Source organism: Haliotis rufescens, unplaced genomic scaffold (assembly GCF_023055435.1).
Source record: "Haliotis rufescens isolate VD_foot unplaced genomic scaffold, xgHalRufe1.0.p SCAF_15, whole genome shotgun sequence".
Classification (NCBI taxonomy): domain Eukaryota; kingdom Metazoa; phylum Mollusca; class Gastropoda; order Lepetellida; family Haliotidae; genus Haliotis; species Haliotis rufescens.
In genome coordinates, this window is record NW_025963835.1 from 32609401 (window position 1) to 32633358 (window position 23958).

The following is a 23958-nucleotide window of genomic DNA, read 5'->3' on the forward strand; positions in this document are numbered from 1 at the left end:
ACTTGCTTGGTTAGCCATCTATAGCCATGGTATCACCTGCAATGTATCTGTTCGTAGTTCGAGCTACACAGAGGGCAGATAACAGAGCCGTGGAACATAAAGAATCCACTGCCAAACTAAGAACCATCACACCCTGAACCCCTGTATCTACGGGGGGTGATACGACACAGCAAGGTCACGATACGATACAGCAAGGTCACGATACGATACATATCACGAAACATAGGTCATGATACAATATGTATCATGAAACATAGGTCAGGATACAATATATATCACAAAACATAGGCCACGATATGACATGTATCGCGATACACATACTTTCGTCAAATTGCGTGGAAATTTCTTTAAATATTTCAGAGAAGGATCCAAAGGAAAAGCTAGCTGTAGCAGTGTTCCCGTTTACCGATAATTACCAGTTTTTTACCGTTAAAATTAGGTTTCGACTTGTAATTCGTTGTCCCTGCGGACTGGTAAATAAAGCACTTATAAATTTTTGTTGTTGAACAAAACACTGGCGATATTCAAATAAGTATATTTTTTATTGAAGTCAGAATGTAGAAGAGTAAATTGTGACTGGACTTTGAGTGAATGACAAGTAGATCTAATAGGTTACTTCAGAGATGACGTCTTTGTTATCAAACATGTCGAAAGAATTAAAGCAGGTAATTTTCATATGTTTATTTATTTGTGGAAAGTTGGGACTGACAAAAATTAGGGGGACTGGTATTTTTAGTGTTGCCAGTCCACCAGGACTGAAAGTTTTAAAAGCCAGCGGGTACACAGCTGTAGACATGGTAGACACATGTTCATTGTGGCTATTGAACTTAAATCGCTAATCACAACACAGTTTGTGATATCTGACTAACAAAAAAGTTTGGGGGTCATGAAACGAATAGTGCGTAATATATTTTAGCAAGAGTATCGTCTTGTATCGATACAGAATAAAACATATTGTGTATCGTATCATTGCATGAAAGTCAAGATGCACTGATGTATCGCTTCCCTGTATGACCTATGATAACAACACCTGGCTGGTGTTCTGGTGTAGAGTTGAGGACAAGTAGTACCTACCTTAGTGTAGGCCAGCTTGGTGAAGGCGGCCCGAGCCTGCGAAGGCTCCAAAAACTCAATGAGTGCGGAGACTCGAGCTGGCGGGAGGAGGAACCTTCCCAGAGTTCCATACTTATCAAACTTCTCCCGTAGTTCCAGCTCATTGGTGCCGGCCGGGAGGTTCTTGGCCAGGATGACGGTCTTACTGCGGGGCGCCGCTGCCTGGAACACACGGGGGGAAGGGGGACATATAAATGTGTTATACATATTTGAAAGTTAAAAATCGGTTCTCAGGCACCACCACATCATCATAAAGTCCGCCACTCATTTCTTTTTAATTTCCAAACATTTCGTTTGGGAGGCAGTGTTTGCATTAAGTCTTGTATAATGTCTAAAACACAGACCATATTTTTAATTTATATTGATGCATATATTGATCTTTGGCCAAGTAGTGTGAACTTCCCTCTTGATATTATCATTGCCTGCTATTAAACAATAGTTTGTTTCTGTACTGACACAGCGTTAGAAATTGGCCCTAGTCCTGTAGTCCTTGCCAAACTGCCCAATAGTGTAGGGATCCGAAGGACCAGTGGAAATTTGCCCTTTTTAGGGGTTTGCTATATGTTATCATTATAAGGACTAGTGGACTGTTAGATTCTACCCCTGTGACACATCACGAGATCCTGAGGAGGACAGACCCACCTGGCTGAAGCTGTCCAGACTGACACCGTTTTCCAGCAGGAAGTCCCTCGTCTCCGACACGATCTGCGTCTCACCCAGCGCCATCCTCACACCCAGGCTCTCCTTCCCACTCTGACACAATCAAAGAGACATCATCATCATCAGCATCAGCAGCAGCAGCAGCAGCAGCATCACTATCATCATAGTACAGTGGCCATGATTGGTGGATGAAATAACAGATACCCATAACTGCTCTTGATGCGCTGAAGGTACAATGCATATTATTTATATCTTATCTCTGCCTCCAGTCTCTACATTTGTGCGTACTTGATGCACATTTGAGAGTCATGTAAAACCCTGGTGACAGGAACATGAGCAAGTTGGGTGTGACACAATGTCATGCCGTGTATATCATGACGTGTCACTGGAGGAAAGTGATGAGGTCTTGTACGGTATCTGCTGTGTAGAAGCAGAAATACACTCATAGGCTAAGAATCTTGATCAAGGCAAATTAAGGACATGATGCCATAAATGCAGCGATGATCAGTGGATCCCTACATGGCTAAGGTACACAACTCTGCTCACCAAATTGTTGATTCTGAGGAACTACTTCTCACCGCATCAAGGATCTGACTCTTGCTGGTAGCGTATCTCTCCGCCATTGCATCAGCCACCGCATTGGCACCGAGAAACAGAGTGTTCCAGTTGTGAGAACTGCATCGGAAAAAAACATACATGAGTGAATGCTGCAGCCAGCAATGTAACACTCAGGGTCAGAAATTTCCATACATTCTTGTGTCAATTTCACTGTCATAATAATCACGGAATGGTTAAAATAAGTTGCCTGTGCTTGAAAGTAAACCTAGAAATCACATTTTTCCCACAATGCTTTGTTACAATGCTTATTGTTTGAAGCCAGTGATTAATGTCCTGTTTCACAATTAAACCGGACATCCATGGATTATAATGGCCATATGAACACACGCAATACAGTAGGATTCACAAAACCAGCCTAGGGAGTCAGACAACACAAAGGACAGTATCAATCTCAGTCAAAACGAAGGGAGCAAAGTTTCTAATCACAACTGCTATTAATCTTGCCTTTGTGACAGAGTTCAAAGAAGCACACAAAATATTCTTCTAGCTGAACACTTTCAAAGGGCACACCAAACCACATTTAGAAGTGCACTGACACAATTGATTGATTGAATATGGTTTTACGCCGCTTTTAGCAATATTCCAGCAATATCATGGCGGGGGACACCATAAATAGGCTTCACACATTGTACCCATGTCGGGAATCGAACCCGGGTCTTCAGCGTGACGAGTGAACGCTTTAACCACTAGGCTACCAGACGGCCCCGCACTGACACAATCAATCAACCAAGTTGCCAAGCCTGACCACCCAATACATACAGACACCTCCACTGACACACATGTTGCTGGGTACTCACTCTAACCTGGGACACCATGCAGCGACCACCAATCCATACAGACACCTCTACTGACACACATGTTGCTGGGTACTCACTCTAACCTGGGACACCATGCAGCAACCGCCAATCCATACAGACACCTCTACTGACACACATGTTGCTGGGTACTCACTCTAACCTGGGACACCATGCAGCGACCGCCAATCCATACAGACACCTCTACTGACACACATGTTGCTGGGTACTCACTCTAACCTGGGAAACCATGCAGCGACCACCAATCCATACAGACACCTCTACTGACACACATGTTGCTGGGTACTCACTCTAACCTGGGACACCATGCAGCAACCACCAATCCATACAGGCACCTCTACTGACACACATGTTGCTGGGTACTCCCTCTAACCTGGGACACCATGCAGCGACCACCAATCCATACAGACACCTCTACTGACACACATGTTGCTGGGTACTCACTCTAACCTGGGACACCATGCAGCGACCACCAATCCATACAGACACCTCTACTGACACACATGTTGCTGGGTACTCACTCTAACCTGGGATACCATGCAGCAACCACCAATCCATACAGACACCTCTACTGACACACATGTTGCTGGGTACTCCCTCTAACCTGGGACACCATGCAGCGACCACCAATCCATACAGACACCTCTACTGACACACATGTTGCTGAGTACTCACTATAACCTGGGACACCATGCAGCGACCACCAATCCTCACCTTTTAGCCAAAGATTTCTTTTCTGCTTCTTGTTTCTTCTTAAAGGAAGTTTTTTCTGCAAATATAAAACACATTGCAAGATCTATCAGTTATGATGGTGGAATATAAGTTTCATGATTTTTTCTTTAACTGCATGGATGTCAAAGGTCAAACTGTCAGAAACCAATGTTGAACAGGTCACCAAAACACGCCCAGGTGTATCCTTCACTGTACGCCAAAACATTGCTCGGACTTTCTTATTAAGCTTATGCCAAATTATGCATGTGTATGACAAGTCTGATGTCTGACAAGCCTCATGCCTGATTAACCTGATGTCTGACAAGCCTCATGTCTGACAATCCTCATGTCTGACAAGCCTGATGTCTGACAAGCCTGATGCCTGACTAGCCTCATGTCTGACTAGCCTCATGCCTGACTAGCCTGATGTCTGACAAGCCTCATGCCTGACTAGCTTCATGAATGACTAGCCTCATGTCTGACTAGCCTGATGTCTGACAATCCTAATGTCTGACAAGCCTCATGTCTGACTAGCCTGATGTCTGACTAGCCTGATGTCTGACTAGCCTGATGTCTGACAATCCTCATGTCTGACAAGCCTCATGTCTGACTAGCCTCATGTCTGACTAGCCTCATGTCTGACTAGCCTCATGTTCCCTACAGGGGCACTGACTCACCTGTTACTTCTATTTCATCTGGTTTTGGTTTTCCAGGGAGTATGTGTAACATTCGACCCTGAAATCAGACAGCAGGGTGAGTGAGTGAGTGAAATCAAATAACAGAGTGAGTGAGGGAAGGAGGTTCAGTCCCAAGGGGGCAACATTTTTGGTCATAAGGCTGAAAGTGAAATGATGATGCCACAAGGCCTGGTAGTTAAAACAAAAGGTTACAACAAGGTCAACTATACATGTGTTCATTGATCAAATATCACATGAAAATATGACTTCAATAGTGTATCAGTAAAATCATACGTTCATCGTGCCATTTAGGTCGTATGTCCGAAGTCCCTACCTGGAAGACGGTGCCATCTAGTGCCACAAAGGCCTTTACAGCATGCTCCGGCATCATGAATGTCACGTGAGCAAAGCCCTTGACCTTGTGGGTGAACGGGTCCACGGGAACGCTCACGTCTGTCAGGGGACCTGAAACAGCATTCATGTCAATCACACCCATCATGTCAAACACACCCATCATGTCAAACACACCCATCATGTCAAACACACCCATCATGTCAAACACACCCATCATGTCAAACACACCCATCATGTCAAACACATCAGTCATGCCTGAGACATCAGTCATGCCTATGACATCAGTCATGCCTAAGACATCAGTCATGCCTATGACATCAGTCATGCCTAAGACAACAGTCATGCCTAAGACATCAGTCATGCCTAAGACATCAGTCATGCCTAAGACATCAGTCATGCCGATGACATCAGTCATGCCTAAGACGTCAGTCATGCCGATGACATCAGTCATGCCTAAGACATCAGTCATGCCGATGACATCAGTCATGCCTAAGACATCAGTCATGCCTAAGACATCAGTCATGCCTATGACATCAGTCATGCCTATGACATACATCACTTCAATCACAGTAACTAGTAAAAGTGGTGGGCCACAAAGACATCCCACTCCCCTTCCTAAGTCTAAGACTAACAAACTTCTGTTAATTTTGAACCCTACATGAGTGTTGCAGACAGACCAAGGATCATAATTAGACTGAGTCTGGAATTTTACCCAAAGCCATAGGATCCTGGCATACCTAAGGGAGACAACTCTGCAAAGTAAACACTGATCATGATACATCATGTACATCTTGAACTCATCAGAAGAGAGTTGCAACATTTCCTTAATACACACAAGGAACTACTGCCTGCTGTTATCACTTTCCACACTCTATAATATTTAATCAACTGAGTCAGATTTCAACTATGTTTTGACAGGAACTACAGACATATTTGAACTGGATGTATCTTAAATTATCGATATGATACTTTATGATAAATTTAGTATTTCATCAGATTATATACCAGGGGTCCGGAAAATTTAAAATCCCAATCGGACATTTGCATTTAGGCCATGCCCCCTTCAAATAGCGTACGACTTTTCACACACATTACAAGTTGTTACGTACACCGACAAAAGAAACTTGAATACCATACATGTTGGTTAATATACGAATAATTACTCATATTCAAGAGATATTAGATTTGTTTGACGCACAAACGAACATACTGGTACGTGCGCGCACCACTTGTGACATCATAGATCCATGACCATTTGTCTCGTGCAGGATAAGCGTGTAAAGTTTGGAAGTCACGCGCAGCATATCGTGATAAAAAGACACTCTGTGGTAACACTTGACTGATTGTTTGTTTTGTCATCAAGTGGTACACATTGGAAACATCTCTTCTCGACGTACATACTTCTCTATTTGTTTCTATGGTTCGCATTAACGGTGAGTATATATAGAACAAGTATATATAGAACAAGTATATATAGAACAAGTATACATATCTGCTCACCATATTCTTTGAACAAAGCATCTATGTCATCTTCTGTACAGCAGTAGGCCAGGTTCCTCACAAACAGCCGCCCAGACTGAAGCAGACGGCGAAAAAACATCAGTAAAAGTTACACCACCAGCACTTCTGTTCACTTTAATCCAGATATTGGGGATTGAGTGAGTGAATAGTGTCACAGCTTAGAGTTGACCACACTCACCAGCCATTGTGAACAACAAATCTTCATTCTAGTCACATCAATAGGCATAAGATAGAGTTTGTCCCAGTTGGATCTTGTTAAAGCTGCGACATGTATTTTACAGCTAGCAAACCAGCTCCACTTGGCAAACCTGCTGCCTTAAACAATAACTACCTTTATTTATAATCTACTTCTGTCCATTGTTTATTTTCTACTCCTGTCCATTGTTTATTCTCTACTCTGTCCATTGTTTATTCTCTACTCTGTCCATTGTTTATTCTCTCTGTCCATTGTTTATTCTCTACTGTCCATTGTTTATTCTCTCTGTCCATTGTTTATTCTCTACTGTCCATTGTTTATTCTCTCTGTCCATTGTTTATTCTCTACTGTCCATTGTTTATTCTCTCTGTCCATTGTTTATTCTCTACTGTCCATTGTTTATTCTCTCTGTCCATTGTTTATTCTCTACTCTGTTCATTGTTTATTCTCTACTCTGTCCATTGTTTATTCTCTACTCTGTCCATTGTTTATTCTCTACTTCGTCCATTGTTTATTCTCTAATTCATCCATTGTTTATTCTCTACTTCTATTTATTGTTTATTCTCAACTCCCGTCCATTGTTTATTCTCTACTTCAGTCCATAGTTTATTCTCTACTTCGTCCATTGTTTATTCTCTACTCTGTCGATTGTTTATTCTCTACTTCGTCCATTGTTTATTCTCTACTCCTGTCCATTGTTTAGACACACTAACCAGTTTGTTTGTTGCTTAACGCCATCAGTGTCGAGGCTTCTAAAGTCTCGGTACGAGCAAGCAAAGCACTCAGACAAATATATGAATTTAACTGATAAAGGCCAGGCCATTACATTGTAGATATATAATACACCCTATTGTTTCTGAGCACCACGACAGCTCTGCCCAAAAGGGAGTCATCTTCCTCATCAATGGAATATTGGTGTTCTGTGTGGGTTTTCATTTGTTACATTGACATTTCTGAATCAAGGTGGTAAAGAAATGATCCCGAATCATTTCAAAAGGCTGAGATCTGATTGGCTAAAGAACGCAGCCTTCTCATTCAGATACTATGGAAATAGTATCCTATCAAAGTGAAAGATCAGATTAAATGACATATACCTTCATTGGAATAGCCTGAGAAAGTAGAAATGTACAAACACACATCTTCCTCCCCTCAACTTACCTCCGCTATTCCTTCATCCTCCTCCGCCCGATCTTGTTGCTAGGCAGAAATAAAAAAGAAATTCCAGATTATGTGCATCTTCTGTCATCCAGGGATCAAATCTCCATTCTGATGTCCTAAATACCCTGGACACATTGCATTCATAGCTTTGGTTGAGCCTTATCCTAAAAATAGCCATCCAATCAAATTACAGTCATGAGCAAGAGAAATCTCGTGCCAAGTCGGAGACAAGTGAGGTGAAGGTGTTGACGTCACTTCTATATGAAGCTGTGGTGGAGAATGGGTCCAGGGTATGTATCTTACAAATGAAGACACAGCGGATCATCGAGGATGGATCACACACCACATGAGGGATCTACCAGGTCTATGTGTGAGACCCGGGGGTCTCAGTAATGAATTGTGGGTACCAAGCATAAAACTGGGGGTCTTAAGATCACTTCTGTACTAACAAGAAATGAAATATGAATTACTCATGCAGCCATACATTAATTATAGATGGGGCTCTTCTTGTTTGAAACTGAGTGTGTGTGAGTTGGTTTAATTCCGCTTTTAACAGTATTACAGTTATATCACGGCGTGTCAGCTTAATGTGGGAGGAAAGCCTGAAGTGATGCAGGTCTCAGACGTTTACCACTTCGGTGAAACCCACGAGCACTGGTATGGTGCTGACAAACCTAGAAACATAATTGGGGCGAACCGGGATTCGAACCCACAATCATAGGTTTCTGGAGTGCCCAAGGGACACAACTCTGCACAGCGAATCCTGGCGCCTTGACGACTGGGCCACCCGTGCCCCCAGGTTTATGTGTGAGACCTGGGGGTCTCAGTAATGAATTGTGGGTCCCAAGCATAAACCTGGGGGTCTTAAGATCACTTCTGTACTAACAAGATGTGAAATATGAATTACGTGTGCAGCCATACATTAATTATAGATGGGGCTCTTCTTGTTTGAAACTGAGTAAACACATCAGACATGGGTGCAGTTGTAAAAAGCCATCTTAGCCCGAAGGTGGTCTTACACCCACATCTTAATATAGAGTTACGACAGTCGTAGTGCTATGGTTGTTTTGTACAACAGCACAATGGACAGTTAACGTGCATGCAACTTTTCACGGCCATAACTAACTTGGCCTTATTGATATGCTAACATCCCATGGGCCTGGAGACCGCCTCCTATGCTAGAGGTAGAGCGTCTGCCCGGAGAGCGGAAGGTCCGTGGTTCGATCCCCGGCCGCGTCATACCAAAAGACGTTAAAAGATGGTACTTGTTGTTACCCTGTCTGGCGCTCGGCATTAAGGGGCTAAAACAAGGACTGGTCGGCTCGGAGTCAGTATACTGTGTCTGAGTGGGGTATTCATGTTAAACTGCGGCATGGTATCTCAGTGGGCTAGCACTATAAATCGGTATGCACGTCGCTATATAAGTGCAATAATCTTGGACGCGACGTTAAACCCCATTTCACCTCACCCATGGGCCTGGCAGTTTACACAGTAACTTCATACAGAGGACGTGTGTTTTGTACTGAGCAGTGATAGGTCAATTTGTTTATTTCTTAACTATTCCAAACACTCCCAAATATTTTGACACATAACTAAACAATAAGGTACCACTGGTATAAACTCTCAGGAAATCTTCAACCTCCATCTTACTTTGGAGAGGGGACCCATGTGAAGAATAAAATGGCTCATACTATTTTCAGTTCCCATGCTCTCGGTTCATGCTCCGTAACCTTGAGGTCAGCCTCTTCCTGAGTTCTCTTCATGCTGATCCGCTTGCCATCTGTAACCATGGTAACAGTCAACACATGAACACATTACACATTTCTTCATCCCCAAACAGCTCACTACCAAATGCCTCACTCACTTACAGACTTACTCAAGACAGCACTCACTTACAGACCAACTGAAGACAGCACTCACTCACAGATACTGAAGACAGCACTCACTCACAGACCTACTGAGGACAGCACTCACTCACAGACCTACTGAAGACAGCACTCACTCACAGACCTACTGCAGACATCATTCACTCACAGACCTACTCAAGACAGCACTCACTCACAGACCTACTCAAGACAGCATTAGGCATCCCGCTCCAGTATGTGACCTCTGACCAACTTCAACGCCAATCTGTAAGAAATCTCCATCAGCTCCTGTACAAGGTCTTCAGCTTTACATAAGAGTGTGTATTGTCTTGAACACCTTGCAGATTATTTACAGGAAACACAGGAGTGTAAATAATGTTTTTCTCTCAATGACGAGTTTGTTCTCTACCGCTCGAACTCAAATGTACCTCATGAATGGTGTTAGTTAGTGCCCCTTTGTTAAGTTTCCAAGCACCCAGTAAGCTTATTGCAGCAAACACAGTATGTGTTGCCATCTTACTTGATGAAATACACCCTAATATTACCCATGATGGTTGACATAGCAACTGTAATAATCGTGACATTGCATTACAGTTTAGTGTTCTCAATGCTGATTGGTCTGTGCAACATGACATCAAACTGCATTATTGTTGTGAAGAATATTGTCAAGATGATACGACGTTATTCGTTCTTCGTGTCACACATTGTAAACATTACATCCTCTGAACAAACAGGCAATGTGAGTGGTGCTTCTCTGGATGGTTTACATTGTATAGGCTCTTCTTCATTTTCTTTCTTAAAATGACAGTTAGTAACCATGGTAACATATCATGTACAATTAATTACTGGCAATGTCCACTGTCCCTCATTGCAAGAATGCCCTGGACAAACACTTGGACGTCCATCATTCCTTCAGTTGGGACAATTATTCCATACTTCTCAGTTTGTGAAAAAAGAAATACAGAAAACTTCCCCAACCTCAAGATCTTTCATTTTTTGATGAAAACCTACAAATTTAGTGTCTAATGAAGAAGATATTCAGTTAAATGTAGCAAAAAACATGTGGAACAACATTGTCACAAGCAAGAGAGTTTTCTACAGTAAATACGGTTTTATGACAGATCCATTATTATTAGGGAGGAATGTTCCAAGTGATTGTGGTCACAGACGATTGCCAGTTTGGTAAAATCGATGAGTTTGAAAAACAAGGTTCCTAATTGGCCACAACTGCATAGCGGAATGAGTTATTTTAATCTACTCCACCAGTGGAACCAGTGACCAGGACTTGGAAGTAATCTAGTGTTCATTTGCTGATTGGCACAATATTGTACAGCGAGAGCAAATATGTCCTGAAGTGTCATCTGCGAGATTATCTATTTACTAAGTAACAGCCAACTGCACACAACTTACTAATAAAGGTTTTGTTTTTCCTCAAAGCTTGGTCCAAATCTTTGACACAGGAGAATTCAACAAATGCAACGCCTGTGAACAGAAGACATAAACAGTGTAGAGACAGCACAAATCAGGAATCACAGGCCTACACATCCTTTCTAAACAAAGTTTCAATTGGGGAAGGAAATCCAAGGCATCCATCCTTCATTTACAGTGTTTGTATATTGTTTGTTTGTTGTTAATGCCACACCCAGCGATAATCCAGCGGTCTGTAAACAATCAAGATCAGACAACCCCGGGATTGACATCAAGATACCCGTAAAGATCAAGGTTAGAATTTGTCTCCAGCAACCCATGCTTGTCGTAAGAGGCGACTAACGGGATCAGGTGGTCAGGCTCACTGACTTTGTTCATGCATGTCATTGTACCCCAATTGCGTGGATCGATGCTCATGATGTCAATCACTGGATTGTCTGGTCCAGACTAGATTATTTACAGACCGCCTTCATATACTGGTAGTTGGAATAACAACAAACAAACAACATCATGAGCATCGATCCACGCAACTGGGATACAATGACATGCATAAGCTAAGTCAGTGAGCCTGACCAAGCAATCCCTCTTATCGCCTCTTACGATCAGAACGGGTTGGTGAGGATCTATTGTAGCCCGGAATCCCGACAGCTGGTGTTGGAGGCTGGCAGCAGGATGAGGGACCGTATCAGCAGGCAACCACACTCCCACACACACATACAGTTGACTAACAAGTATCTAGTCTCTACCGATCAGGTTCGTGCGAGCGTTTCTGGGCAGCTTGATGGACCCGGTGTGTAGGGGCTGTATCACCAGGCAACCACACTCCCACACACACATACAGTTGACTAACAAGTATCTAGTCTCTACCGATCAGGTTCTTGCGAGCGTTTCGGGGCAGCTTGATGGACACGGTGTGTAGGGGCTGGAAGAACTCCTTGATCAATTTCTGAAAAAAATAGAAAATTAAAAAACATGACAACCAACATTTGATGTGACCAAATACACAGCGTATCCAGAACTGAGCTTTTGAAGCAAAGTTGTCCATATTGTTTAACGCCACTTATGAAAGCGGTCTGTAAATAATCAAGTCTCAACCAGGCAATCCAGTCATTGACATCATAAGCATCGATCTACAAATACATGATAGGCCTGACATAGGTGTCATGATGGGGGTTCATGTCGCACCCAACAGTATTTAGAGCGTCCACCCGGAGAGAGGAAGGTCCGGGGTTCGATCCCCAGACGTGTCATACCAAAAGACGTTAAAAGATGATACTTGTTGTTATCCTGTCTGGCGCTTGGCATTAAGGGGCTAAACTAGGACTGTTAGGCTCGGTGTCATTATACTGTGTCTGAGTGGGATATTCACGTTAAACTGCGGCATTTTATCTCAGTGAGCTAGCACTTTAAATCAGCATCAGTCCGGACTAGTACAAGCATGCACGTCGCTGTATAAGTGCTATAATCTTGGACGCGACGTTAAACCCAATTTTATCTGACCTCCAACAGTATTTTGGCCTTATCACATCAGGTCAACTTAATGTGGCAGGAAAGCCAGAGGAACGCTTTAGACATTAACCACTTAGATAAAACCCACTAGGACCAAATGGTGGAGACCGAGATGGTCGGTCACGCATACGGGAGGTAATACCTCTCAAAATATAAAATGATATGATGATACCCAAGATCTAAACCAACAGTTCCACATGACAAATGGTACACTACCTCATTGTATTTTCCATACAGCCCTCGGATCTTTGCCACATATCTCGGCTTTTCTTCAACCTGAAAATTTCAACTGCACTGTTATCGGTATCAAGGTGATACTTAATGAGAAGGACAAGGTCCCATGTACAATACAAGGACATGGTGTGTGTTATAACATGGAGGCCACAGGCCCATGTACAATACAAGGACATGGTGTGTGTTATATAACATGAAGGCCACAGGCCCATGTACAATACAAGGACATGGTGTGTGTTATAACATGAAGGCCACAGGCCCATGTACAATACAAGGACATGGTGTGTGTTATATAACATGAAGGCCACAGGCCCATGTACAATACAAGGACATGGTGTGTGTTATAACATGAAGGCCACAGGCCCATGTACAATACAAGGACATGGTGTGTGTTATATAACATGAAGGCCACAGGCCCATGTACAATACGAGGACATGGTGTGTGTTATAACATGAAGGCCACAGGCCCATGTACAATACAAGGACATGGTGTGTGTTATATAACATGAAGGCCACAGGCCCATGTACAATACAAGGACATGGTGTGTGTTATAACATGAAGGCCACAGGCCCATGTACAATACAGGGACATGGTGTGTGTTATAATATGAAGGCCACAGGCCCATGTACAATATGAGGACATGGTGTGTGTTATAATATGAAGGCCACAGGCCCATGTACAATACGAGGACATGGTGTGTGTTATAATAGAAGGCCACAGGCCCATGTACAATACAAGGAAATGGTGTGTGTTATAACATGAAGGCCACAGGCCCATGTACAATACAAGGACATGTACTTTCAGCTCGGTCACATACATGCATAATGATGTCACATTATTCAATGATGGATTGTCATTTAATATCCATGAGTGAGTGAGTTGGGTTTTAAGCAGCTTTTATTTTCCAGCACTATCATGGTGGGGTACACCAGCAATATGAGAATTCATCGTAACCGTCATAACATGCATATACATGAATTTCTACAAATAGCCCTACCTGTGAAGGACATTTGTATTGAAGAGACAAGTCACCATTGTCTCAGAAACATAACTTGACAAACTCTTTTGAGTGCTTACACAGTGTCTTGAGTCAATTGAAGCAAAACAAAACACCCAGAGAAACAAAACAGAAAATGTACCTGTTTATGAGCAATTGTCTTTCCCCAGTTTTCTTGCGTTTCATCAGAGTTACCTCCCTTGGTACTCTTTTTCTTCGTCTTCACTTTGCCTTTCTGTTTGTTCTTCTTGGATGTGGGAGCTTCTTCATCATCATCCTCATCGGAGTCTTCATCAGAATCACTGGTATCACTCAGCAGTACGGACGACGTCATCATCGTCTTCAAATACTGGAGACAAGGGAAATATAATAAATAGTGACATGGCACATGTGTCAGAAAGCCTTCTGAGCCCAAATGTCTATTATTTCATTTTGTTGTTTAATTCCACTTTGTTATACTTGATTTCGTTTCCTTTACCATTTTCCAATTTCCATATGTACCAAAAGGGCAGCCTCCAGCCAGGAGTGTTGACCATGTGCTTGACCAACAGAAATAGTCTTTTGTGTTTAAAACAGCCTTGGCGTCCTATATCCATCACAAACCGCCCATCCCTCGCCCGTGCATCCAAGCACCTGTTTCAACATGAGTTCCCTGCATGAAGTCAAGACAGCCGAAAGTTGCTCTCAGCATTTGATATTCAAATATTTTCTGCATCAATATTGAGGGCGAATGCAAACAAAGAAACTAATGATTTGTACAAAATATGATGTAAACATAAGGAGAAACAAACATGCCATAGTTCAGCTCCCTCGGTCCGGGAATTGGAAATGAGTAGAAGTTTACAATTCCCAATACAGTAAAAATAAGGTTACAACAAACTCAAAGGGACAACTAATTTTAGTTTTTAATAACTATAGTTTGTTATATATGCATATATACAGCATATATACAAAAATGGCCGGGACTAAGAAATAAGTTTGTTATATCGTTCAATTCATTATACATGTTATAAGCATGTTCGTTATAAACGTAGTTTCCTGTATGTATTTTTAGAGAATTTACAAGCATGGTAAAAAAACCAAGGCCAAATCTTAAGATTTTGTAAAAAGACCAGAACATGCGAGTTGAATCTGACAAACAAAACAAATACCAAATTTCATTTCATTTTGTACAAAATAGCCAGACAAATAATGGCAATACAAAGTTTCAGCTTTCAGTATGGCTGAAACGCAAAGGTCAAATCCAGGTCAAAATCTAAAATACCGCAGCAAATCAGAACACATATGTCAAGCCCCACCATTAACATGATTAACGACAACCCTGCTACCTACACACGTACCAAACTCAACAAAAATGACTGAGCAATGGCTATAAATAGCTTTTTAAATATGGCTGCCATGGCAGCCATCATGAAAATCAAATTTCAAACCAATTGGAACAAATTGGGATGTCATCCTTGGTGGGACTAAACCAATGAAGTTCCTGTTTCATTGGTCCATTGGTTTCTGAGAAAATGTTAACAAACGACATTAGCGTTGCTAGACAGGGACGCCACCATTCAGCTCCCTCGGTCTGGTACTTTGATGTGAGTAGAAGTTCACAGAGCCAAATATGCATTTTTAGAGAATTTACAAGCACGGTTAAAAAACATTGGTGGGAGTAAGCATGAGAAGTTCCAGCTTCATTGGTTTTTGAGATGCCAACAGACAACACGGATGTTGCCAGACAGGGAGGCCATGACATAATCACACCGTAAGCTGACTATTATCATTATTTACAACTATTAGCTCCAAAACATTTCTCAACAAAGTTGTAGACATATGAACAGGTGCAGAGATTGTGGAAAGGTCCAAATCAGAATTTGGAACTAAACATAAACTTCACAGATAGGTATATATATATGAGATTTGCAAAGGGCGGGGCTCAAACCCTCCCCTCGAGCCAATGGTAGACAGACTTCTTTATGAAAGAAAACATTCTTTTCCAGCGTTCCCATATTGATGTGTATGTGAAAAATATCCATTTTTCTATCATGCCTATTGGAGACAATTGCATGTTGAAATCTATATTGTTGACAAACAGGATCTTGATTTCGGTACGCGATTTTGATTAGACTATGCATAGACTCATTTGTCCAGCCAAAATATAACTCCATAATTCCAGCCTAGTTCGGCAAAGGTGGAAACTTGACTTTTACAGTCAGTTAACTCCCTTGCCTCGGGAAGATGTTTTTAACTTGGAGTCAGTTTATTCTTCATAAACACCAGCACCACATACCTCCAGGTCGGACAGCGTTGTCTTTGCTGTTGCTGTTTGTTTTGACTGTTTCACGTCTACAACAAGAAAAAGGTCAATGGGTCTAAGAATGAATCTGTACTTCTAAAATGTATTTGTTATCAAACAAAAACAGCAGAAAAAAATCACATTAAAAAACTATTGCCTGAGTATTAAGACTCCCTCATGACCACATGTACAAATACGTTGTCATGGTTACCCATGATGACCTTGAAATTGCACATCCCGATCATAAAATGCACAAAGCCCTTGAGTAAAAATTTTGTCACACAGTCATGGGTCAATCGTGTAAGTATTTTAACTGTGAAAAGCAACCTTGTTCACAGCCAACCCACGGAAATGTTACATCACATCTATCTGAAAATTGAAAATGCTATAATAAAATGTATATTTATACACTTTATCCTATTTCACTTGCTGTAGGCCCACCCGTCCATCCCCGCATCACAGATACACCAGCCTGTCCGCTCTCAGGAAGAGAATGATGTGGCAGGTTATGTTGGGTCGTTTAGTGGCATGGCACACGGGATTGCATTTTGTGATCCATTTGTTAGGGTGGTGACCATCATGATGCTGGGAAGTGTTTGGGAGAAGTGTTTTTTGAAGCTGGAAACTTTGTTCTAGAGTGTTTCCACACCAAGATCGAAAGTAGAAGTAAGAAATGCACAGTGTGAGATGGGAGGTTTTATGATTGAGCAGTTTGGAATACTTGAAATCGGAATTGTTTTGGTGTTCATCGTAACATCATACATTAACTTTGGGCTCGGTACCAACAGACTGGCAACACCAGGGCCGACCATGTTCTGGTTTCAGTGAAAGGACTGTGAGTGAGTGAGTGAGTTTGGTTTTACGCCGCTTTTAGCAATATTCAAGCAATATAACGGCAGGGGACACCAGAAATGGGCTTCACACATCGTACCAATGTCGGGAATCGAACCCGGGTCTTCGGCGTGATGAGCGAACGCTTTAACCACTAGGCTACCCGACCGCTCCTGAAAGGACTGTGAGAAATGGACTATAAGAGCATAACCTCCAACCAGACATCCTGGTGTACGTCCATTTTGCTACAATCTCATTGAACTGCACACCTCGCCACGACACCATTTGAGGTTTCAACACTGGAGGTGAGTCCTCTCCACAAGGGAGTCCAGGTTTCATCTTATAAGGCAGCGATGGCCGTCAGCATCTTCAGTGATATCGGATGGAACGTCATGCTCATGCGTTTGTTGTTCAACATTCTGCATTCAGTGTTTGGTGTATCATTGTGTGAGGAGGAGGCATCATTGCACATCACAGGAACCCTCTGGTGGTCATCGATGGCAATTTATCCGTCCTTACGTTCCTTTAAACCCATGGGCGTCACATCACTTTGCAACAGGACAGTGCATGCCACCATGTTGCACATGTGTCCATGGATTTCATTGGACAATAGAACATCCCCACACTCCCAGGCCTGCTGTTTCGCGATATCTGTCGCCCATCAGACACATGTGGACGGAAATTAAACTTTGTTTACGCCAACTTCCCAACAAACCGGTGACATTGATTCAGCCGGGACAGGCCTTGGTCCAGATATAGAATGACATCCCACAAGCCTTCCTCAGCCAATCAAGGAGGCGCTGTTGTCAAGCTTGTGTCACTACTAATCATGTAATGGTGGTCATTCCTAATACTGACTTGTGAACTGACAATTGACCCCACGCCACTTTCAGCCTGAGATGACATTGACAGAGGACATGTGTTGAATTCATGATAAATTGACATCAAAATATTGTTCTGGTGCAAAAAATGTTCTTTGATGCCATTTATATATTTTTTCCCATGAAGTCAGTGATGTTCAGGAACTTTTTTCACCCGAGCGGTGATTTTATTTTTGTTAATGTTAGATATACATGGCTTTCTGAGACCTTAGCCATTAGTCCAGTAAAATTTATCTTGACTGGGTAAGATGAGGGACCCGTTCCACAAAGTCATCCTAACGCTGAGGTAATCATGAAGACCATACTTTAACACTGACTTATAATATTTCGCAGTGCTAAGATTGTTTAGTGGATCAGGGCCCTGATTAAAGGTCCATATACAGTCAAGTCCCATTGGTGGCACTTGGTCCTGTGCACAGCGCACAGGTCACAAATCAGGTGAAGTTAAGCAATGTCGGTCTCGGAAAGTAGTTGGATGGGTGACCACATTAAGCAGCTTGACTCCTGAGAATTTCTAGAGCTTCGGTCCTGCCAGACTGTCGGATTAATGGGTCTAAATAGCACTGATTTAATCGTTTCCCATCATTAGTGTCGGATAAAGCTGATTGTCGGATTAACGAGTGTCGGATTAATGAGACTTGACTGTAATACAAAATACCACTAATCGGATAACATACTTTTTTCATCATTGCTGTCATCACTTTTGTCATCATCATCATCATCATCATCATCATCATCATCTTCACCACTGCTACTTTCATCATCAAAGGTGACATCGTTGCGTTTCTTCAGCTGCTTGTCAGGGGAGGCAACTTTTGCTTGACCCGTGTCATTGCTCCATGTGCTTTTCGTCGCAGCGTTCTGATGAACTTCCAGAAACTCCTTAAACTCTGGATCATCTCCGAGCTGGAAGACGAGATATCACCTGCAGTTAGCTTGGTCATGATCAAGGTAGATTGTCAAGAGCAGAAATATATGATTTGTTTGTTGTTTAATGCCGCAATCATCAATTATCAATCTGTATGATGCGGGTCAGTAAAAAATTAAGTATGGACCAGACAATCTAGTGACTGACATCATGAGCATCGATATACCAAAATTGGGATATGATGAATCATCCAAGTCAGGAGCCTGACCACATGTCCCTTTACTCGCCTTTTACGACAAGAATAGTCGCCTTTTATGACAAGCATAATTGCCTTTTACGACAAGCATAGTCGTCTTTTACGACAAGAATAGTCACCTTTTATGACAAGCATAGCCGCCTTTTACAACAAGTATAATCGCCTTTTACGACAAGCACAGTCGCCTTTTTTTTTACAAGCATAGTCGCCTTTTACGACAAGAAAAGTCGCCTTTTTTTACAAGCATAGTCACCTTTTACGACAAGCATAGTCACCTTTTACGACGAGCATAGTCACCTTTCACGACAAGAATAGTCGCCTTTTTTTTACAAGCATAGTCACCTTTTACGACAAGCATAGTCACCTTTCACGACAAGCATAGTTGCCTTTCATGACAAGCATAGTTGCCTTTCATGACAAGCATAGTCGCCTTTCATGACAAGCATAGTAGCCTTTCATGACAAGTATAGTCGCCTTTTACGACGAACATGGTTGCTGAACCAACTCTGACATGCCATCTTCACAGGTAGAAATACATGAATGGAAAGGTAACAGGATCATTCCAAAGCTTATTATTACTGACTATTTGTACAATCCATCAATTACAGCTTACTTGTACTATCAATTAATTAGTGCTTACTTGTTCAATTCATTTTAAATGTTAATGGCAAGGTTATTTTCAAACTCACTTCACCAAGAAATTCTTTCATTTTCTCTTCTTTGGCCTTCTTTTTCCTCTCCACAGCTGTCTGTAAATTAAAGTTTAAATGTCAACCAACATCTGATTGTAATAAATTATCACCACAGCCTTACAATGAGGGTTGGCATGCAACTGTCACAAGGCACAAGGGTGTGTTGTTCAACACTACATGACAGCAGCCTGTACACAAATATGACTTCCTACCATGACAATAAAGCATTACCACGACAATAACACATCCCTGTCGTGACAATAACACATCCCTGTCGTGACAATAACACATCCCTGTCGTGACAATAACACATCCCTGTCGTGACAATAACACATTCCTGCCATTTTTTCTGGCAACTCTGTCATACCAGTTTCTTATCTTTCACGGCACTTTGCTGGCCTCCTGTCTGCCCCGCCTTGGCTTTCTTCTGATTGGAGGAACTCTCTGAAGAATATTTACTCCAAGCTCGAGGCTTGGTCTTGTCTCCAAAGTCCTTTGCAAGTTCAACCTTGGAATAAACCAAAACTCATAATACATTTGTAAACTGTCCTGATTGCTGAATGAATGGTACGACCAAAATGTTTTTTCATTAAGCTATCATTTAGTGTTAAGTTTTGTTTGTTTGTTGTTTAACAACGCACTAAGCAATATTCAAACTATATGACGACGGGTCTGTAAATAATCAAATCCAGTGATTGATATTAGGTGCACTGATCTACGCAATTGGGATACGATGACATGCATCAACCAAGTCAGCCAGCCTGACCACCTGATTCTGTTAGTCGCCTCTTACGACAAGCATTGTTGCCTTTTACAGCAAGCATTGGTTGTTGAAGACATATTCTAACCCGTATCTTCTCGGGTATTATCAACAAGCTGAATGTATTCATCTTAATAAACATTACCTGCATCTTCGTGCTATTAAAGAAGGTGTTGTTGAAATGCTTGATGGCCTGAAGTGCCGAGGTCTCTGATTTAAAACCAATAAAGGCAAAGTTTCTGAAGAAGCCATCTTTGGTGTATTTCATGGACAAGTCTGTCACCTCCCCCTTCTGAGTGAACAGCTCTCTCAGCTTCTCCTCCTTGGTCTGAAGCCACACAGAAACAGTTGCCTTGACAATGACATAAGCTTTCATATGTGTTTTTTTCAACAGTAAAATCAGGAAAACCTTGGATTGACATACAGTATAATATTGTATTGTATAAAGTGTATTGCCCCAAACTGTGTAGTCTTGATACCCTCATCAGCTTATCATAACATAAACATGATAAAAGTTAGGATACTTTCAAATGCATTCATTTCCAAGATAAGGGAATTGTCTCATACTTGGTTGTGTTGTATACTAACTGGTGAAATGTCTTATTTTAAGGTTAAAGGGACAGGATGTCGACCGTTCAGAAACTTTGTTTATAAATAGTAGCTGATAACCCCCGAGATTAATCGGCCCTGCACCCCTTATTCCGATTCTGTTCCAGTGACCACACCAGTGAAGGCTTATCATGTGACCAGACTTTCGTCATGTAAACAAATGCACTTATTCTGAAATAAGAACAGACATGCCTAATGCAAGCCTTTCGGTGCGCTATACATATTGTTTTGCATAATCATAGAGATAATACTGCTACAACTGCGACAGTGAGGTGCATGAGATAACAGCTTTACACCATGTACACTATAGTCTGTCTTACAGACCCTGATACAAATATATATCAAAAACAGCCCATGGAAGTCCATAATGTTTGACAAGTCTAGATTACTGCAGTATCAGGAAATGAAGAGAGTCTCTGGGCTCGCTTTTATTATATTTTAATGAAGCTAATTGAACAACTGTTTTTTTCTGTACGATATGTTCATTTCAGAGACTAGTCTAGATGTTAGTCTACATGTACACATGGAAGTGGCCATATCACCAGCTCCCCGTAGAGTTTCCATGACTTGATATGGAGGATAAATATGCAAATGGAAATGTGTTTTCACGGTTTAGGATATTTCCTCAGCGAAAGTTAAACATGACTTATGTGTATCTAAATGTGTAGATGCATCCAAAATGAAACACATGAAAAACTCATGAATGGGTTGTGCAACAGTGTGCAAGATCTGATGATGTGACAGGAGGTACTACTACTAGGCTGGCCGCAAGGAACCCTGAGTAGGAGAGTGATTGGCTATATACAATCGAGGCATATTAATACTGTGATCTAAGCTTTGAGAAACACTGGTGTCTAATCTAATCAAGCTGGCAATAAGTCATTTGTAACTTATCTGTAAGAAAAACACAAAACTGTCTATCCAATTTGACACTATTAAAAAAAACTCTACGTCGCGCTTGCAATGTCAGCTTCACTATATGAAGCACTATTGTCTTGGTTTGAGTAATAAATTGGGCATGTGACGTCACACTCGGAAATTATTTCATGATTGATTTTAAAACACACAGAACCATCGACTAAGTGTCACTCTCATAACGTTAATTTGTTTAATCATAGAGAAGATTGAATTAATGAAAGAAATGAATAATTAAACAGCTGCACTAAATGCTGACGAAGGATAACTTTCTCTCTAATCATTAAATTTAAAACAAGGACATGTTTCTCACTAATCACTAAAACAAGGATGTGTTACAGTGTGTTTCTCATCTGAAATAACGCAATTTAGTTTTTGTCATACGTAAGTTTGGATATGAGACATACTACGATTGACTTATAAGAATGCGACTGAGGTTCATATAGGCTACTCAGGGACCAGAAATCGGTCGGTATATGGTCTCTGGGATATCATACCCTGACCTGCGATTATGGAAATAGTCCATCGATACGTGATTGTAATAAATCAAACATAATTGTAACCAAATAAACAGTGGTGATCAGCTGATCATCTCACGAGACGAGGATGGAATTAACGAAACGAACGGTTACCCCAACCCCTGAAGAGACTCGTCTACAGCCCAGTACACGTACGTCTTATGCAGACTATATACAGGACTGTTTACTCACATCTGGACAGTTCGTGATTTACAAAATAACCTTTACTGACAAAATGAAATGAAAACGGTTACAAATCAATATCTACCCCTTTTGGTAGGTTCTTGACAATTATGCGTGACATGCTGAGAATATCTGGTATCTCCACAATTCAGGAAAAATACGATTTCTTCGCTTGTCAACAAAACCACATGGCTAATTTACCGGAAGTGTAAAACCGGAAGTAAGTACACAGATTTCGCCTTAAAATACGGGAGATATTCAGAAAACATGTGATCAAAATTGTCAGTATAATACACCCGTACCTTCAATGCTATTATTTGTTAGCTTTTAACCGATTGAAGCCATGCCGTTTACAGTAATGTTTGTTGTCGGTGTGTATTGTTCAGGAACAGTTCGGTTCTGTCCGGATATGTGATTGAGTTTTTTTAGGCGTTTTGGACAGTGGACTTGCATTTAGATTGGTTTTCTTTTCTGGAACGATGTTTTCTTAAAGTTGGTCCTCAATCAGACGATCAATACAATCACAGGGGAAGATTTGAATTGGGTTTTATATTCAAGCAATTCACACCAGAAATAATTAGAATATATATATCACCCACCCCCACCACCCACCGTCATGAACCCTCCCTCAACACACCCACAGAGTTTAAATTAAGAAAACTTGTCACACTGGTTTAAATTAAGAAAACTTGTTATACTGGTTTCTTTGGCTATGAATATTTACCGAGTAAATAAATAACAGAAATGCAAGCGTTGCATTTTAAAAAAAAGAATAACCTATTCAAGGAAAAGAATATATGGATGTCAACTTCTTTATTCTGAGGAACACAACGTTTCGGAGTATATGCTTACTCCTTCATAGGGTGAATGAATGCCATGAGGCAGAGAGAATATATATGTACATGTAAGGACAACAAAATTAATAAGATAACAAAAGGTGGAAAATAACAAAGGGTAGAAACTAACAAGGGAAGCCCACAGATGATTGGCGCTGATAGGTGATTAACAAATGACAATGGAATCCAATACTTTACAGTAATTAGCGCTGATATGAAATCAGCATAGGGAATTGTTTTATCATTTTTAGAGTCAAGAAGGACATTGTGTAATATAAGATTTCAGAGACTAAATGTTAGTCTAGTTTGAAGTGTGAGGGAAGCCCAAAATGATGCAGGTCTCAGACATTTCCACTTCGATAAAACCCACAATCAATATAAACACGATTGGCGCTGACCAGGGGTTTAGAAATTCGAACCACCATCATAGTGTTTGGGCATGCGTAAGGGACGCAACTCTGCACAGCG

General features: G+C 41.4%; 1 protein-coding gene across 1 annotated transcript in view; it reads right to left on the minus strand.

Annotated features, from left to right (window-relative positions):
- The window catches only part of LOC124132039 (probable RNA-binding protein 19), a 35359-nt gene extending 12487 nt beyond the window's left edge, over window positions 1-22872 (minus strand). The window contains exons 1-19 of the mRNA XM_046495621.2: window positions 22740-22872; window positions 20575-20757; window positions 20037-20177; window positions 19667-19726; window positions 18531-18759; window positions 16136-16191; window positions 14000-14206; window positions 12842-12901; window positions 11984-12062; window positions 11099-11170; window positions 9515-9603; window positions 7824-7862; window positions 6449-6524; window positions 4929-5059; window positions 4595-4652; window positions 3921-3975; window positions 2352-2448; window positions 1756-1866; window positions 1075-1275 (exon numbers count right to left, since the gene is read on the minus strand). Coding sequence (XP_046351577.2) covers window positions 1075-1275; window positions 1756-1866; window positions 2352-2448; window positions 3921-3975; window positions 4595-4652; window positions 4929-5059; window positions 6449-6524; window positions 7824-7862; window positions 9515-9603; window positions 11099-11170; window positions 11984-12062; window positions 12842-12901; window positions 14000-14206; window positions 16136-16191; window positions 18531-18759; window positions 19667-19726; window positions 20037-20177; window positions 20575-20757; window positions 22740-22775 — 1980 coding nt within the window. The 5' untranslated portion in view covers window positions 22776-22872. The remainder of the gene's footprint in view (window positions 1-1074; window positions 1276-1755; window positions 1867-2351; window positions 2449-3920; window positions 3976-4594; window positions 4653-4928; window positions 5060-6448; window positions 6525-7823; window positions 7863-9514; window positions 9604-11098; window positions 11171-11983; window positions 12063-12841; window positions 12902-13999; window positions 14207-16135; window positions 16192-18530; window positions 18760-19666; window positions 19727-20036; window positions 20178-20574; window positions 20758-22739) is intronic.
- Window positions 22873-23958: the final 1086 nt, after the last annotated feature.